Source organism: Coregonus lavaretus (assembly GCF_964263955.1).
Source record: "Coregonus lavaretus genome assembly, chromosome: 17".
NCBI lineage: Eukaryota > Metazoa > Chordata > Actinopteri > Salmoniformes > Salmonidae > Coregonus > Coregonus lavaretus.
In genome coordinates, this window is record NC_140004.1 from 26,798,078 (window position 1) to 26,815,513 (window position 17,436).

At 44.9% G+C, this 17,436-nt stretch overlaps 2 protein-coding genes across 4 annotated transcripts in view; both read left to right on the forward strand.

Annotated features, from left to right (window-relative positions):
- LOC311144897 (ATPase MORC2A-like) overlaps nucleotides 1–6,457 on the forward strand; it is a 38,316-nt gene extending 31,859 nt beyond the window's left edge. The window contains 8 exon segments of the mRNA XM_084181068.1: nucleotides 90–200; nucleotides 202–345; nucleotides 1,606–1,663; nucleotides 3,525–3,663; nucleotides 3,881–4,051; nucleotides 4,184–4,277; nucleotides 4,437–4,625; nucleotides 4,834–6,457. Coding sequence (XP_084037194.1) covers nucleotides 90–200; nucleotides 202–345; nucleotides 1,606–1,663; nucleotides 3,525–3,663; nucleotides 3,881–4,051; nucleotides 4,184–4,277; nucleotides 4,437–4,625; nucleotides 4,834–4,902 — 975 coding nt within the window. The 3' untranslated portion in view covers nucleotides 4,903–6,457.
- A 2,205-nt stretch (nucleotides 6,458–8,662) lies between these two features.
- On the forward strand, nucleotides 8,663–17,289 carry LOC311144900 (acyl-CoA dehydrogenase family member 11). Of its 3 annotated transcripts, none has more exons than XM_084181074.1 (15): nucleotides 8,663–8,740; nucleotides 9,357–9,648; nucleotides 9,762–9,985; nucleotides 10,228–10,327; nucleotides 10,525–10,642; nucleotides 10,776–10,918; nucleotides 11,039–11,188; nucleotides 11,266–11,360; nucleotides 11,436–11,535; nucleotides 11,674–11,814; nucleotides 12,021–12,113; nucleotides 14,017–14,124; nucleotides 16,258–16,426; nucleotides 16,680–16,746; nucleotides 17,014–17,289. In XM_084181074.1, the coding sequence occupies exons 2-15, from the start codon at nucleotides 9,388–9,390 to the stop codon at nucleotides 17,126–17,128; spliced, it is 1,884 nt and encodes a 627-aa protein (XP_084037200.1). In that variant the 5' UTR covers nucleotides 8,663–8,740; nucleotides 9,357–9,387; the 3' UTR covers nucleotides 17,129–17,289. The 3 variants fall into 3 exon arrangements, with proteins under 3 accessions (XP_084037200.1, XP_084037199.1, XP_084037198.1); XM_084181073.1 differs by having other exon boundaries at nucleotides 8,667–8,901; XM_084181072.1 differs by having other exon boundaries at nucleotides 8,667–8,897.
- Nucleotides 17,290–17,436: the final 147 nt, after the last annotated feature.

A 17,436-nucleotide genomic window follows, 5' to 3' on the forward strand; every position in this document is an offset into this window, starting at 1 on the left:
AATGACTAAAATGTAAATGCAATAATCTATCAACTGTTAATATCTATGGTCCCTTAGCAGTAGCAGTAATATCTGTGGTGTTTCTACAGACTCCAGCCAAATTGTCTCCTGCCAAAGCAACCACACCTGCTAGCAGCCAGCGCAAGAGAGTGATAGAGCAGGAGGAGAGTGAAGAGGAGGAGGAGGAGGAGGAGGAGGAGAAAAGAGGAGGAAGACGAGGACGACAGCGAGGATGACCGTGGGGAGGAGGAGCCTCAGCCCAAGAAATCCAAGATGGCAGCTGCAGTGGGGAATCGTGGGAAAGCTGTTAAGAAAGCTCCACTCAAACGGGGAAAAGTGACGGAGGTACAGTCTTTCTCACTCAATCTCTCTCACACACACACACACTTTCACTGCTCAGACTATCACACTGTCAATCTATAGAATATTTCTATACAACATATTAGACAGACAGAGGGAAGTACTGAATTTGTTAGACGAGAGGGAACGGATAAATGCAGTCAAGGACAAATAAAGGGAAAAGGTGATGTTTAGAGGAAGAGGACAGGCAGAAAAATGTCCCCTTAAGATGAGTCAGGACGGAGAGGTGTTGGGTACGGAGAGATGATGGGTACGGAGAGATGTTGGGGACGGAGAGATGTTGGGGACGGAGAGATGATGGGGACGGAGAGATGTTGGGGACGGAGAGATGTTGGGGACGGAGAGATGTTGGGGACGGAGAGATGATGGGTACGGAGAGATGTTGGGGACAGAGTAGGGGAAAGCTCTTTTGGAGGAAGAAAAAGACTAGGGTTATTTTTGAAAGAGGAGAGGTGCTGTATGAAGAACAAGTCTGACACATGGAGTGGTCCAGAAGTCAGGCCACTGTACTGTTGACCCAGAGGTCATGTGATGTCATTGACCCCGCAGGTCCATACCCCCCCACCCATCACCAAACCCCCGCCGCCTGAGAAGAGGAGCGCTATCATAGCAACACTGCTGCCCCCCGCAACACCACCCCCGGCCAAACCCATCCCAACCCCCCCTAGCGCCAAGGTACCCATCAGCCACGGAGAAAGAGGCTACACTTGCCTTCTCTACTCATAATGGAATCGTCCCTATCCTTCTCTCTTCACTCTAATCATAATAGAATGGATCCTACCCTCTCATAATTGTACCCTAAATGGAATGGGTCCTGTCTATCTCTTAACTCTACTCTTAATAGAATGGATCCTATCCTTGTCTCCTAACTCTACTGTAAATGGAGTTGGTCCTGTCTGTCTCCTAACTCTACTGTAAATAGAGTTGGTCCTGTCTGTCTCCTAATTCTACTGTAAATGGAGTTGGTCCTGTCTGTCTCCTAACTCTACTGTAAATGGAGTTGGTCCTGTCTGTCTCCTAATTCTACTGTAAATGGAGTTGGTCCTATCTGTCTCCTAATTCTACTGTAAATGGAGTTGGTCCTGTCTGTCTCCTAACTCTACTGTAAATGGAGTTGGTTGTATGCTGCTCCCCTGCTCCTTTTTTTCTCACAGTACAATAACACACCACTCTTCCTGGTATTTCCTTTCACACACTTACTGTTAGACAGTTTGAACATTGTGTTTTCTGTGTGTGTGTTTTTAGGTGACAGACAGCACAGAGAACGAGGACCCAGAAAATGAACTGAAGAATGCTCAGAAAGGTGATTTATTCCATTCTTGATGATAGTTCCAGCCATACATTCTGATTGGCCAACAAGATTTCCGATTAGCAATAGGTCCACACAGGAAAGTGACAGTTTCACCTAATATCACAGAAGCAATCTTTCCCCATTGAAAGCAGTTCAGCCAAGCCTGAATTTAACAATAATGACACACATAATTTACAGTGGGGAAAAAAAGTATTTAGTCAGCCACCAATTGTGCAAGTTCTCCCACTTAAAAAGATGAGAGAGGCCTGTAATTTTCATCATAGGTACACGTCAACTATGACAGACAAATTGACAAAAGAAATTCCAGAAAATCATATTGTAGGATTTTTAATGAATTTATTTGCAAATTATGGTGGAAAATAAGTATTTGGTCACCTACAAACAAGCAAGATTTCTGACTCTCACAGACCTGTAACTTCTTCTTTAAGAGGCTCCTCTGTCCTCCACTCGTTACCTGTATTAATGGCACCTGTTTGAACTTGTTATCAGTATAAAAGACACCTGTCCACAACCTCAAACAGTCACACTCCAAACTCCACTATGGCCAAGACCAAAGAACTGTCAAAGGACACCAGAAACAAAATTGTAGACCTGCACCAGGCTGGGAAGACTGAATCTGCAATAGGTAAGCAGCTTGGTTTGAAGAAATCAACTGTGGGAGCAATTATTAGGAAATGGAAGACATACAAGACCACTGATAATCTCCCTCGATCTGGGGCTCCACGCAAGATCTCACCCCGTGGGGTCAAAATGATCACAAGAACGGTGAGCAAAAATCCCAGAACCACACGGGGGGACCTAGTGAATGACCTGCAGAGAGATGGGACCAAAGTAACAAAGCCTACCATCAGTAACACACTACGCCGCCAGGGACTCAAATCCTGCAGTGCCAGACGTGTCCCCCTGCTTAAGCCAGTACATGTCCAGGCCCGTCTGAAGTTTGCTAGAGTGCATTTGGATGATCCAGAAGAGGATTGGGAGAATGTCATATGGTCAGATGAAACCAAAATAGAACTTTTTGGTAAAAACTCAACTCGTCGTGTTTGGAGGACAAAGAATGCTGAGTTGCATCCAAAGAACACCATACCTACTGTGAAGCATGGGGGTGGAAACATCATGCTTTGAGGCTGTTTTTCTGCAAAGGGACCAGGACAACTGATCCGTGTAAAGGAAAGAATGAATGGGGCCATGTATCGTGAGATTTTGAGTGAAAACCTCCTTCCATCAGCAAGGGCATTGAAGATGAAACGTGGCTGGGTCTTTCAGCATGACAATGATCCCAAACACACCGCCCAGGCAACGAAGGAGTGGCTTCGTAAGAAGCATTTCAAGGTCTTGGAGTGGCCTAGCCAGTCTCCAGATCTCAACCCCATAGAAAATCTTTGGAGGGAGTTGAAAGTCCGTGTTGCCCAGCGACAGCCCCAAAACATCACTGCTCTAGAGGAGATCTGCATGGAGGAATGGGCCAAAATACCAGCAACAGTGTGTGAAAACCTTGTGAAGACATGAAAACGTTTGACCTGTGTCATTGCCAACAAAGGGTATATAACAAAGTATTGAGAAACTTTTGTTATTGACCAAATACTTATTTTTCACCATAATTTGCAAATAAATTCATTAAAAATCCTACAATGTGATTTTCTGGATTTTTTTCTTCTCATTTTGTCTGTCATAGTTGACGTGTACCTATGATGAAAATTACAGGCCTCTCTCATCTTTTTAAGTGGGAGAACTTGCACAATTGGTGGCTGACTAAATACTTTTTTTCCCCACTGTAGCTCCATGAGGCACTATGCCATAGAAAGCGGTTTCAGGACTGCTTCATAATACTCCTGTGTGTTGCCTCCTGTAGATAAGGGTCTGTTGGTGGAGGTGCGTGTGAATAAGGAATGGTTCACAGGCAAAGTGGTTGCTGTGGATACCAGTAAGCAGAGCGTTCGCTGGAAGGTGAAGTTTGACTATGTCCCCAGATCCACCCCCAAGGATCGATGGTAGGCTCACCAAGTCACCGTGTCTGTGCTCTGTTCTCTTACGTTTATGTGTATGCTATACCAGTAGCCAATGATGTGCCAGTTTCTGTGTCATTTCCAAATGTTTATTTAATTGTGTATTGATTTGATGAGTTAGTGTTCTCAGGAGTTTTGGGGTGTTATTATGATGGCTAAAGGCGGTGAGGTTGTTGGTATAATTTATTGTTGTTGTTATTAGGGTTTTCAAAGGCAGTGAGGAGGTGAGGTTGATGCGACCCCCCTCTCCCCTCTCCCAGACCCCTGACACACAGCAAGGGGAGGGGACTGAGAAAGGCCCCCCCATGGAACCCGACACCACCCAACCAGGAACCAGTCGAGAAGTGACTGACAACCTGGTCACCATGATGAGGTAACCATGACTACCCGATGCTCTGTCATTGAGTCATAACTGTTGGTTTTTGGCCTCCAATTCTCTTTTTTCAGAGGGAGAATGTTGAGGGGATGTCATAGCTATAATTGTGTTTGTGTGTGTTCTCTTCAGGACGGTGCTGCGTTATTTCTTCCCTCCTGATTTCCGGATCCCGAAGGACGATGTCAACAGCATGACTGCAGAGGAGCTAGTGGCCTTCCCTATGGTGAGACTGACCTTTAACTCCTGACCTCTAACCCATGTCTTCTAGAGACCTACCCTGGAGCCGAGCCTGCTGCAGTCATAGGAGACACTCGTATCATTGTAATTCATACCAGAGCAAAGTCTGTGAATGTGTCTGACCTGTGTGCATGTGTTTCTGCAGAAAGAGTATTTCCAGCAGTATGAGCTGGGTCTCCAGTCTTTGTGTAACTCGTACCAGAGCAGAGCTGATGCCAGAGCCAAAGCTGTGGAGGAAAAGAGTAGCAGCGCTGAGACCAAACTCAGGGAGGCAGACGAAAAGCTACAGAAACTACGAACCAACATCGTACAACTGCTGCAGAAAGTACAGGAGGTAAGACACACACACACCAACATCGTACAACTGCTGCAGAAAGTACAGGAGGTAAGACACACACACACCAACATCGTACAACTGCTGCAGAAAGTACAGGAGGTAAGACACACACACACACACACACCAACTTCGAAGCTTTGCTACAGAAAAGATACGAGGTAACACACACACACTGAATACTAATGTCTCTCCTTCCCTTCTGCAGGACATTGACATAAACACAGATGATGAACTGGATGCCTACATAGAAGACCTGCTGACCAAGGGGGACTAGAGAGGAGACAGACAGACAGACAGACAGTATGTCTCTCCACCTGGTGCCTGACTCAGACAGCACTGCCCCATCTGACTCTCAGAACTCTGGTCTGTCCGGCCTTCCCAACGTACTGTAGCTCTGTAGCTCCTCTACAGACGCCCTTTACCCATAACCCCCTCCACAAGGCCCGCCCGCCCCGCTCTACACAGTCTACTCTGTCTTCTGTTAGATCTGCAGATGGAGGAGAGGCAGCTGCTGCCTGAACTGGTGCTTTTGCCATTTGGTCCCTGAGTTTGTTTTTATAAAACTGCAGTATATGTTTTTTTCTGTTTCTCTTTCTGTACCTTTTTAGTTAGCATTAGCATGTTCTCATAATGGACGTGTATTTTTATTTAGTCCTTTTATATATCAACAATGTATGTTATATACAAGTTATGTTAAGCTACTGTAGGTTAAGCCAGCCAGTCCTGATTGACTGTAGAACTGAACTATTGTCAATCTGTAGGTGGCAATCAGATTCTGCACACACATATACACATAAACATACAGACACACACACACACACACACGCCAGTCTGAGTATGGCACAAAGCGTCTCTGATCAAAGTTCCTGTGATGTAGATGACAGGCGATTCTGTGATTTCAGAAGAGGGTCTGATGGTGAACTAAACCATGGAGCAGGGAAGATTCATATGTATTCTCTATATTGATCTGTGATCAGGTGGAGAGAAATTACATGAATCATAAACCAATAATCGGATAACGTCCTGACCCATAACCCCTTTATTACCACCAGTCACAGTCAGATGCAAATCCAGTCCCATTGAATCTCAGATTTGATGTTAGCTGCCATCACTCTGGTCTAGCCTTTTAAAGCATGTTAAAGCATTAAGTTTCACCCATTATCCCAGTGTTGATAAAACAAATCAGTGTTGCCTAGCGGCTTTCAACCTACTTGCTCCTCTCCCACCCTACCCTCCTCTCTCCCACCCTACCCTCCTCTCTCCCACCCTAGCCTCTTCTCTCCCACCCTACCCTCCTCTCTCCCACCCTAGCCTCTTCTCTCCCACCCTAGCCTCCTCTCTCCCACCCTAGCCTCCTCTCTCCCACCCTACCCTCCTCTCTCCCACCCTAGCCTCTTCTCTCCCACCCTAGCCTCTTCTCTCCCACCCTAGCCTCCTCTCTCCCACCCTAGCCTCCTCTCTCCCACCCTAGCCTCCTCTCTCCCACCTACCCTCCTCTCTCCCACCCTACCCTATTCTGACAGTGTAGTCGTCAGATTTACCAGCCAGACTATTGAGGGTGTTTGGTTCTCCAAAGCCCTCAAGACTGAGGTACTTACTGGGTTTTATCAGTACGGCTATCTATAACGTCTCCTCAGTACAACCGTATTATGTCCCAATTGTTTCCTCTTACCATTGTGACCTGACGTTTCACTGTTTTCATTTAGTTCTCAAAGTTATTATCTGGATTCTGAGTTTATAGTTCTTTGTTCATATTATTCAGTGGTCATGTTTCTTCTAATGAGTATTTTTAACATGTCAAGGAAACTTTTATTAAAAGGTGAACGTTATTTTGTCTGGTGTGTCCTCATTGAAAAATATGCTGTATTTTTTACCTCTATGGAGAAATAATAAATTTGGTTCCCAGACAACTACACCACATGCATCATGGTTATTCGTCATGCTACACGAAGGCATATTTGAAAGTAATTCTGTACCACATGCATGGTAAGTTAGTATATCTACTACAAACACCACACAGAATTCAACATACTGTACCACACATGCATACAGTGAGGGGAAAAAAGTATTTGATCCCCTGCTGATTTTGTACGTTTGCCCACTGACAAAGAAATGATCAGTCTATAATTTTAATGGTAGGTTTATTTGAACAGTGAGAGACAGAATAACAACAAAAAAATCCAGAAAAACGCATGTCAAAATTTTTATTAATTGATTTGCATTTTAATGAGGGAAATAAGTATTTGACCCCCTCTCAATCCGAAAGATTTCTGGCTCCCACATGTCTTTTATACAGGTAACGAGCTGAGATTAGGAGCACACTCTTAAAGGGAGTTCTCCTAATCTCACCTTGTTACCTGTATAAAAGACACCTGTCCACAGAAGCAATCAATCAATCAGATTCCAAACTCTCCACCATGGCCAAGACCAAAGAGCTCTCCAAGGATGTCAGGGACAAGATTGTAGACTTACACAAGGCTGGAATTGGTTACAAGACCATCGCCAAGCAGCTTGGTGAGAAGGTGACAACAGTTGGTGCGATTATTCGAAAAAATTGAAGAAACACAAAATAACTGTCAATCTCCCTCTGCCTGGGGCTCCATGCAAGATCTCACCTTGTGGAGTTGCAATGATCATGAGAACAGTGAGGAATCAGCCCAGAACTACACGGGAGGATCTTGTCAATTATCTCAAGGCAGCTGGGACCATAGTCACCAAGAAAACAATTGGTAACACACTATGCCGTGAAGGACTGAAATCCTGCAGCGCCCGCAAGGTCCCCCTGCTCAAGAAATCACATATACAGGCCCGTCTGAAGTTTGCCAATGAACATCTGAATGATTCAGATGAGAACTGGGTGAAAGTGTTGTGGTCAGATGAGACCAAAATGGAGCTCTTTGGCATCAACTCAACTCGCCGTGTTTGGAGGAGGAGGAATGCTGCCTATTATGCTTTGGGGGTGTTTTTCTGCTAAGGGGACAGGACAACTTCACTGCATCAAAGGGACGATGGACGGGCCATGTACCGTCAAATCTTGGGTGAGAACCGCCTTCCCTCAGCCAGGGCATTGAAAATGGGTCGTGGATGGGTATTCCAGCATGACAATGACCCAAAACACACGGCCAAGGCAACAAAGGAGTGACTCAAGAAGAAGCACATTAAGGTCCTGGAGTGGTCTAGCCAGAAAATCTGTGGAGTTGCCAAACGCCAGCCTCGAAACCTTAATGACTTGGAGAAGATCTGCAAAGAGAAGTGGGACAAAATCCCTCCTGAGATGTGTGCAAACCTGGTGGCCAACTACAAGAAACGTCTGACCTCTGTGATTGCCAACAAGGGTTTTGCCACCAAGTACTAAGTCATGTTTTGCAGAGGGGTGAAATACTTATTTGCCTCATTAAAATGCAAATCAATTTATAACATTTTTGACATGTGTTTTTCTGGATTTTTTTGTTGTTATTCTCTCTCACTGTTCAAATAAACCTACCATTAAAATTATAGACTGATCATGTCTTTTTCAGTGGGCAAATGTACAAAATCAGCAGGGGATCAAATAATTTTTTCCCTCACTGTAGTAAGCTCATAGGGCAGGAGCCTATCTCCCGTTCCTATAGCGTAAGGCAGCTTGATGTACAAGTACACCCCCTGGACACTTGTCTATCACAGGGCCTTACCCCCGAATGTATCTCTTTAATGCTGAGTGCCAAGCAGAGACGCATCAGGTCCCATTTTAACAGTCTTTGGTATGACTCGGCCAGGGATCAAACTCACAACCTTCCAATCTCAGGGTGGACACTAACCACAAGGCTACTGAGTTGGTCACACATGCATGGTTATTGGTTATTCTTTGTATTGCACTGAATGATGTTTTTCAACTGAGAGTTCTAGATCTTTACTATAGGGTTGCCACTGTTATTTCATTGTAGAAGCTATGTGTATCTTCTGAAAAGCAGCTGTCTGGTCTGATGTTTCAGACTTTTATTTTGAAGTTTGATATAGACTTTTATAACGAAACCAGAGGTTGATCCTGACTTTTATTTTGAAGGAAAGTAAGAGGGGAAGTCTGAACTACGTGAGTCCGTGTGTAAACAAAACAAAGTTGCAGAAGTTGTTAAGTAAGGCGTATTTATTCGTTTTCTTTCAATCTTTTCAAACCAAATATTTTGTAAACGTTTGACAACCAGTGGTAGACTACCGTGCAGCATAGAGATTGCTCTGTCGCTACAGTGCATGAACTTTGACACACTTTTGAATCACAAGCTGATCACGAACGTTGGTATTGCATAATGATTTTTTTAGTGTTTGTTTTATTCGAATTACTAAACTAAATGTTGAAATTATGTTTGACTACACATGGCGTTGACTGTTAATTTAATTAATTCGTTTTTGTAGGCTATTATTAAAACTGCAGTCCATAAGATTTCCTACTGCAAATCCGTAAGATTTCTTAAAGGCCCACTGCTATTTACAGCCATTTATGATCATTTAAATTAATTACATATAATTATATATATAAAAAATCAATTGATTCTTGGTGAATATCACTTATAATGTCAATCCTTGTATAGATCCATCTATGAAGTTGAGAGTGGTTTCTCTAGCTAGCTTTATAGAAAACCAAGTGGCGGGTCTATTTTGTTATTTTTCAAATCAAGGAGTAGGCTTTTAAATGTAACTAAAGAAATGCAGCTGCTGTTTTGAATAAATCCGTTTACTTTGTATCATATTCAGGCCAGTGGCCTTAGGTCTGAGCTCCTGAATAATGGCTGCGAACCGACAGGTCACCAGACACGGTTACCGGGTGTGTACCGGATTGTATCGGTCGCTGTCACGCAGCAGTTCTGTGAGTGTGGTTCAGAAAAGCCTGGTTCGGCCTCCCCAAGATGCCCCCGGAGCAGAGGGGCAGGTAGAGTTCTCCCGGGCCGGGATCGGAGGGTTCTTCCAGGAGAGACCGGTGCTAAAGAACCCCTTCCTGGAGGACGCTCTGCTACAGGGATACCTGAGGAGACACCTGCCCAGTGAGGTGTGTGTGTACTGTGTATGCCATAATGTTTCAGAATGGATTGAAACTATGATGATGATGCTTTATCTGTTAGTCACTGATAATGATGATGATGGTGGTGTGTGTGTTCCCAGGCAGTGTATTCCGACCTGCGTGTCTTTGGGGAGCGGTTGGTGCGTGAGGTGGATGGGTGGGGTCGGGAGTGTGAGGTCACACCCCCTCGGTTGGTGACCTATGACCCCTGGGGTTGCCGTGTTGACCGCATCGTCACATCCCCTGCCTGGCAATGCATGAAGGACCTATCAGCACAGGAGGGGCTGGTTGCCATCGGATACGAGAGGACCTACGGGGAGTGGAGGTGGTAGACACACAAACCTGACCCATACACACTGAATCCTTAGCTAAACCCTAACACATATACGCTCACCTGACAAACACACAGTGAACATAAAAACATAATGAGTGACAGTAATCTCATTGGCATTTTGTGACTTGGCATTATTAGAATTTCATGCATAGAGACTTACATATTCATACACCAATAGTATGTGTCAGCTAAGGTTAAATATAGTACTAATATAAAGTGTGTATGTGTTCCAGTCGTGTGTACCAGATGTGTAAGCTGTATCTGTACTCTCCCTCCTCTGGCCTCTACACCTGTCCTCTGGCTATGACTGATGGAGCTGCCAAGGTTATACAGGTGTGTGTGTGTGTGTATGTTTGTGTGTGTCTGTCTGTCTGAATTGACTTTAAATGGTTAACACTGCTCATGTTGGAATTGGTGATGTTATTGATTTGTGTTACATACACACACACACACACACACACACACACACAATCACTACAACTTGTGATATTGTGATTCATAAGCTTGTCTCTATGTGTGTGCATGCGTAGTCTCTGGGTGTGTCTTGGCCAGTAGCGGAGGCCTTCAGCCGCCTGACCTCTCGTGACCCTGAGCACTTCTGGACGTCTGGACAGTGGATGACTGAACGCAGGGGAGGATCTGATGTAGGTCAGTGTGTCTGTATTCTCTCTGGTTGGTTACAGACACTGTAGGAGATGATGATAGGTTACATGCCTACTGATGATAATCATATTTGTGTGTGTTTGTGTGTGTGCACGTGTGTGCACGTGTGTGTGTCTAGGCAATGGTACAGAGACCGTAGCGTTGCTGCAGAGTGATGGTACATACAGACTGTCAGGTTTCAAGTGGTTCACCTCGGCTACAGATGCAGACATGACTCTCACACTGGCCAGAGTCACAGATGGAGACGGACAGACCACATCGGTACCATTCAATGTTCATCAGCCCTCATCTTCTTAATTCTTTACCCCTTAATCCTGACCCCCCCCTCCCCATGTCTATCGTCCTCCTTCTAACTGGTGTGTGTGTGTGTGTGTGTCTCAGGGCAGTAGAGGTCTGTCTATGTTCTATGCTGCAGTGCGTGATGAGAAGGGGATGGTTCAGGGCATCGAGGTCCAAAGACTGAAGGACAAACTGGGAACCAGACAGATGCCCACCGCTGAGCTGCTGCTGGACGGCCTGCCTGCACACAGGGTCAGATTCACTCACACACACACACACTGACACACACACACACACACACACACTAACATTCCTCCCTTCTTTCTCAGCTGTCAGAAGAGGGTAGAGGTGTGGCGTGTATAGCCAACATGCTGACTGTGACTCGTATCCATAACAGCGTGTCTGCTGTGGCTGGTATGAGGAGGTATCTATTCACTACTACCCACTGCCGTACTGACGGTCAAGGGTGTGTATTGATGGTGGGTGTGTGTGTGTGCAGGGTACTCCAGCTGGCTCGTGACTACGCCACACGTCGCTCTGCCTTTGGGAAGCTCCTGAGAGACCACCCCCTTCACATGCAGACCCTCGCTAGGATGGAGGTCAGCTGAAAATAAAGTTGTAAAATAGAATACCCTACTATAACCCCTAAACCTACTACTTGTCTTCACCTTGTCTTCACACACCTCGGCTCTCTTTTTCTCTTCTTCCCCCCTCCCCTCAATGCCTTCCTCCTATAGGTGGAGACTCGAGGAGCGTTCCTGCTGGTGATGGAGGTCTGTCGTCTGATTGGCAGAGAGGAGACAGGCCACGCCTCCCAGCTGGAGATTCACCTCCTTCGTCTGCTCACACCAGTGGCCAAACTCTACACTGGCAAACAGGTACACACACACACTCTGTTTTTGTTGACAAACAGGTAACCAATCACATTACACCAGAAAACAGAACATAGACATTGGATAATACTGGCAGATGGCAGTGAAAGACTGGGGTGTGTATTTAATAATTTTAGTCATTGTATAAAGGCAGTAGAGATGTGTGTGAGGTGATGTAGTGTGTGTGTGTGTGTTATCCCTGTGTGTCTTAGGCAGTTGCCGTGATTTCCGAAGGGCTGGAGAGTTTCGGGGGGCAGGGCTACATAGAGGACACGGGACTACCTGCAATGCTTAGAGATGCTCAGGTAGGTAGTCACATGATGCACATCTGTCTCTCTGAAGGCAGACTTACTTTGTGTTACGTAATGGAGTAAAATTATGTTGCTGTTAATGGATGAAGTAGTTTGTTACTCTCAGTCTGTTACTCAACAACAACAATTGAGTGGCAATAGTTAATTTTAGTGTAACAGTACCCATGGTCGGACTACCACATTTGGGGCCCGACCTCCGGGGTGCAAAATGTTGCCGGTTTAAAGCAAATTTCCTGCAGTTCTACACATTTTGCCATGGGTCAGAGAGAAAAAAATGGCTGTTTTAAAGCTCATCTCATGCTATTGTTCACATTGTGCTATGAGGCTGAGAGAAAAGTGTGCAGTTTTAAAGCGAATTTCCTACAATTCTACACATTTTTCTATCATATGCTATCTGGGGGGCCCCAACCCCCCCAAAAAATATATTTTTGGTTGGGGGCCCCATAGAGGTCGGGGGCCTTGGGGCCAGAGCTCTAAATTAAAATGTTTCATTGGTAGCACTGGTGCCCCCCAATTGGTGCTCACCACATGAAATGTATGAGCACCAGAAAATACGATTGTAATTTTTTTTTTGAGATACAGCCTATATTGGGCTTATATGAATTCGACTTACTTTTGAAGCACATGTTGCGCCCAAGAAACGAATATGTAACACTGTAAAGACATTAGTTAAGCTAAGATGTTGATACGAAGCGCCAAGTCTAGGTCCAAAAGGCTTCTTAACAGCTTCTACCCCCAAGCCATAAGACTCCTGAACAGCTAATCATACGGAGCGCCAAGTCTAGGTCCAAAAGGCTTCTTAACAGCTTCTACCCCCAAGCCATAAGACTCCTGAACAGCTAATCATGGCTACCCGGGCTATTTGCATTGCCCCCCCCACCCCAACCCCCTCTTTTACGCTGTTGCTACTCTGTTTATCATCTATGCATAGTCACTTTAACTCTACCCATATGTACATATTACCTCAATTACCTCGACTAACCGGTGCCCCCGCACATTGTCTCTGTACCGCTACCCCCTGTATATAGCCTCCCTACTGTTATTTTATTTTACTGCTGCTCTTTAATTATTTGCAATTTTTTACTTAACACTTAAATGTTCTTAAAAACTGCATTGTTGGTTAAGGGTTTGTAAGTAAGCATTTCACTGTAAGATCTACACCTGTTGTATTAGGCACATGTGGCAAATACATTTGATTTGAATACCTGTCATTGAAATTACAAAAGTCATTTGTAGAATATTATGTTTCTACATTGTGTAAATGCGCAATTTTTTCCTATTGAGATGCATTGCATAGAAAACACTGTCTCTTTAAAAAAGTCAGGTTTGTGATGATGACATGCTAGAGATCTGTCATTCATTCATTGCTATGGTCATTGATCTCCTGAAGAAGCTATCCCTTTCCCTTTCTTTCTGTGCCCCAGAATGTTTGGATATACTGGTAAAGATACCAGGTTGTTAGCTAGCTAGACAATGAGGTAACATGACTCAACAAAGTGTAAACAAATGGTTAACCACGCGAGAGTAGTTTTAGAACGGCCCACAACATGGTTTATGAATGTAAAATGCAGTCCCGGTGATCCGGGTAATATAGGTCAGATCTTTTATACCTGGTTGGGCGACGAGCAAGCCGTTTTCGCTGTCGTAATGGTGCAACCATGACACTATCAAATCTGCACTCGCTTTTTTCTCTAGGGCACTCGGAAACAACGGTACAGCGTAGCCTTATCATTAAAACAATTATTTTCTGGGAGATCTTTTTTCTTAGTCGCACAGTGCTCATTTTAGAGCCCTGCCCAGAGCACGTGCACTTCGTTCCCATTCGGTAATCCGGCCCTGACAGTACCTCTTCTCTCTCTCTCTCTCTCTCTCTCTCTCTCTCTCTCTCTCTCTCTAGGTGTTGAGTATCTGGGAGGGGACCACTAATGTTCTGTCTCTGGATGTTCTGCGCTGCGTCTCTCGGAGCTCAGGCCTCGTACTGCAGGCCTACTTCACACACACTCAGGTCAGGGTCCCTTAACCCTCTACAGACTAAGCCTTGTCTAAGCCGGGGAAGGGGGAGTGGGGGGGGTTCTACTAAGGTATATGGAATTGTTTTAAGAAGGTCATACCAAGGATCATTTAGCTATTTGATTTTGAATTTTAAGACCCCTTGAGTGGCGCAGTGGTCCTGAGTGGCGCAGTGGTCTAAGGCGCTGCATCGCAGTGCTAACTGTGCCACTAGATCCTGGTTCGAATCCAGGCTCTGTCGCAGCCGGCCGCGACCGGGAGACTCATGGGCGGCGCACAATTGGCCCAGCGTCGTCCAGGGTAGGGGAGGGAATGGCCGGCAGGGATGTAGCTCAGTTGATAGAGCATGGCGTTTGCAATGCCAGGGTTGTGGGTTTGATTCCCACGGGGGGCCAGTATAAAAAAATATGTATTCACTAACTGTAAGTCGCTCTGGATAAGAGCGTCTGCTAAATGACTAAAATGTAAATGTAAATGTAAGTATAAAAAAATTATAGTAATTATTATATGATGAACATTTTTATTTGGCCTTACTGCTATTGGCCCATACAAACGCATTGAATAACAGATTCACTACATGGAACAACAGTTAGTCCCAAAAAATATCAAAAGGAAGTTTGTTCTGAAGTGTCTGTCCTATATCTAAGCGATATAGGAAAGATCAGAAACATGTTATTTTATTATTATTTTTTTTTACATGTATTTAACCCCTTATTTTTTGCGCTAAACAGTCTCCATATATACTTCCATTAATTTTTTCAACTGGTACCGGGGACATTCAGGCCTGTGGGCGTCCTAGAGCAAAACAACCGACATGTTAGTGTGTAGCCCAAACTGTTCGGACACTACAGACGATTTTGTGAGAACACTGATTTTTGGGATGTCTCATGGTCTGACAAACACTGCTCTAGCTCTGTCACCTTTCACCGCAGATGCGGAAGTACGACATCGGCGGATGCAGTGGATTGAGACGCATCCAATGCAAAAATAACAGATATATCTAGCTTAAACTGACATATTTTTATGGGGATTTTTTTATTATGCTAATTACACTGAACATAAATATAAACGCAACATGTAAAGTGTTGGTCCCATGTTTCATGAGCTGAAATAAAAGATCAGAGAAATGTTCCATAGTCACAAAAAGCTTATTTCCCAAAAATGTTGTTTACATCCCCAATTGGTGAGCATTTCTCCTTTGCCAAGATAATTCATCCACCTGACAGGTGTGGCATATCAAGAAGCTTGTGCTTGGGACAGTAAAAGGCCACTCTAAAATGTGCAGTTTTGTCACACAACACAATGCCACAGATGTCTCAAGTTTTGAAGGAGTGTGCAATTGGCATGCTGACTACAGGAATGTCCTCCAACGTTATGAGAGAATTTGGCAGTACGTCCAATCGGCCTCACAACCGCAGACCACGTGTAACCACGCCAGCCCAGGACCTCCACATCCAGCTTCTTCACTTGCGGGATCGTCTGAGACCAGCCACCCGGACAGCTGATGAAACTGTGGGTTTGCACAACCGAATAATTTCTGCACAAACTGTCAGAAACCGTCTGAGGGAAGCTCATCTGCGTGCTCGTTGTCCTCACCAGGGTCTTGACCTGACTGCAGTTCAGCGTTGTAACCGACTTCAGTGGGCAAATGCTCACCTTCGATGGCCACTGGCTGACTGACTGGTTTTCTGATCCACGCCCATACCTTTTTTTTAAGGTATCTGTGACCAACAGATGCATATCTGTATTCCCAGTCATATGAAATCCATAGATTAGGGCCTAATTTCTTTATTTAAATTCACTGATTTCCTTATATGAACTGTAACTCAGTAAAATCTTTGAAATTGTTGCAAGTTGCATTTATATTTTTGTCATCCAAAATGCTAAAGGATATATATATTTTTTATTGAGCTTAGTTGTTGTTGATGGACTTAGACAGTCAAGATTATATTTGGGATATTTAGTTAGTTTCCGCAGCCTTTATCTAGCATTATCCTACTTGAACTAAAAAGGAATGGCAGGCATGAAAGACTGTTACTATTAATAAAATGAAGAAAAAAAACGATTTGCTATACAAATTCTGACTTTCTCCCTCTATCTGCATCTCTCCCTCCCGCTCCTCCCCCAGTCTCTACTAGCAGCAGCCTCCCTCTCCTCCCTGTCTGTGGCTGTGAGATCAGTAGACAGTGCCCTCTCTGGTCTGAGAGAGTTCCTGCAGGCCGCTGCTCTCAAACCACCTGGCTATGTGGAGCTGGCAGCACGAGACCTGGCATACAGTCTGGCACGCATTTATATGGGTACTATACACACTTTTTATTATGATTTTTTTTACACTGCATCGTTGGGAAGGGCTCGTAAGCAAGCATTTCACTGTAAAGTTTACACCCATTGTATTTGGCGCATGGGAAAAATACAATTTGATTTTTAACTGAACATTGGCATAACAGGAGTAGCACTTACTGTATAGCCCATCACCTTTCTCAGTTAACCACTGCCAGAGTTGGCTTGCCCTGAGGATGTATTGTGACCCCATCTGTGTATGTGTTTCAGGTGCTCTGCTCATTGACCATGCCTCATGGGAGGGAGCCTCTCACTCTGATGCCTATGCTGCTGTCCGGTAAACACACATATCCGTCCCCACTACTAGTTCTCACTAGTCCCTAGTCCAGAGCTCTCCAACCCTGTTCCTGGAGAGCTACCCTCCTCTAGGTTTTCACTCCAGCTAATTATTAGAATCAGGTGTGTTAGATTAGGGTTGGAGTGAAAACCTACAGGACTGTAGCTCTCCAGGAACAGGGTTGGAGAGCCCTGCCCTTACTACTTGTAGGCTAATAGTTCTAGCAGTAACTGTGTGTGTGTATTTGTGACTGTGTCTGTGTTACAGGTGGTGTGAGCAGGACTTGTGCCCAGTGTTCAGTAAGGCGGCCATAGGATGCTACAACACAGAGACTCCGCCCCTGGATGCTGCGCTGGTCTATAACGAGTCAACCAGAGACTGAGGGGGTGTGGGGTAGGCTGGAGGCAGGCAATATTAGCGTTCTCAAGGAGATGTAGCTTATGTAAGAAGGGGTACTTTGTGATTAGCCTATTATGTATGAGTGCATGCTATGTCCTGACCTGTGGAAGAATAAAGACTTTCTGATGGAGATCACTCACTCACCACCCAGACTGATTTCTGTTTGATCTGAGACTGCAGCTGTCAGTGGGTCGCCATCCGACAGTGAACCACACACACACACACATACCCCACAAGACATGCCACCAGAGGTCTCTTCACAGTCCCCAAGTCCAGAACAGACTATGGGAG

What these genes read in the sequence shown, in the direction of transcription:
- LOC311144900 (XM_084181074.1), top strand. Translation starts at nt 9,388, where the DNA reads ATGGCTGCGAACCGACAGGTCACCAGACACGGTTACCGGGTGTGTACC. An exon ending in GCTGTGGCTGGTATGAGGAG is followed by an intron (nt 11,361 to 11,435) that starts GTATCTATTCAC and finishes GTGTGTGTGCAG; the next exon opens with GGTACTCCAGCTGGCTCGTG. An exon ending in CAATGCTTAGAGATGCTCAG is followed by an intron (nt 12,114 to 14,016) that starts GTAGGTAGTCAC and finishes CTCTCTCTCTAG; the next exon opens with GTGTTGAGTATCTGGGAGGG.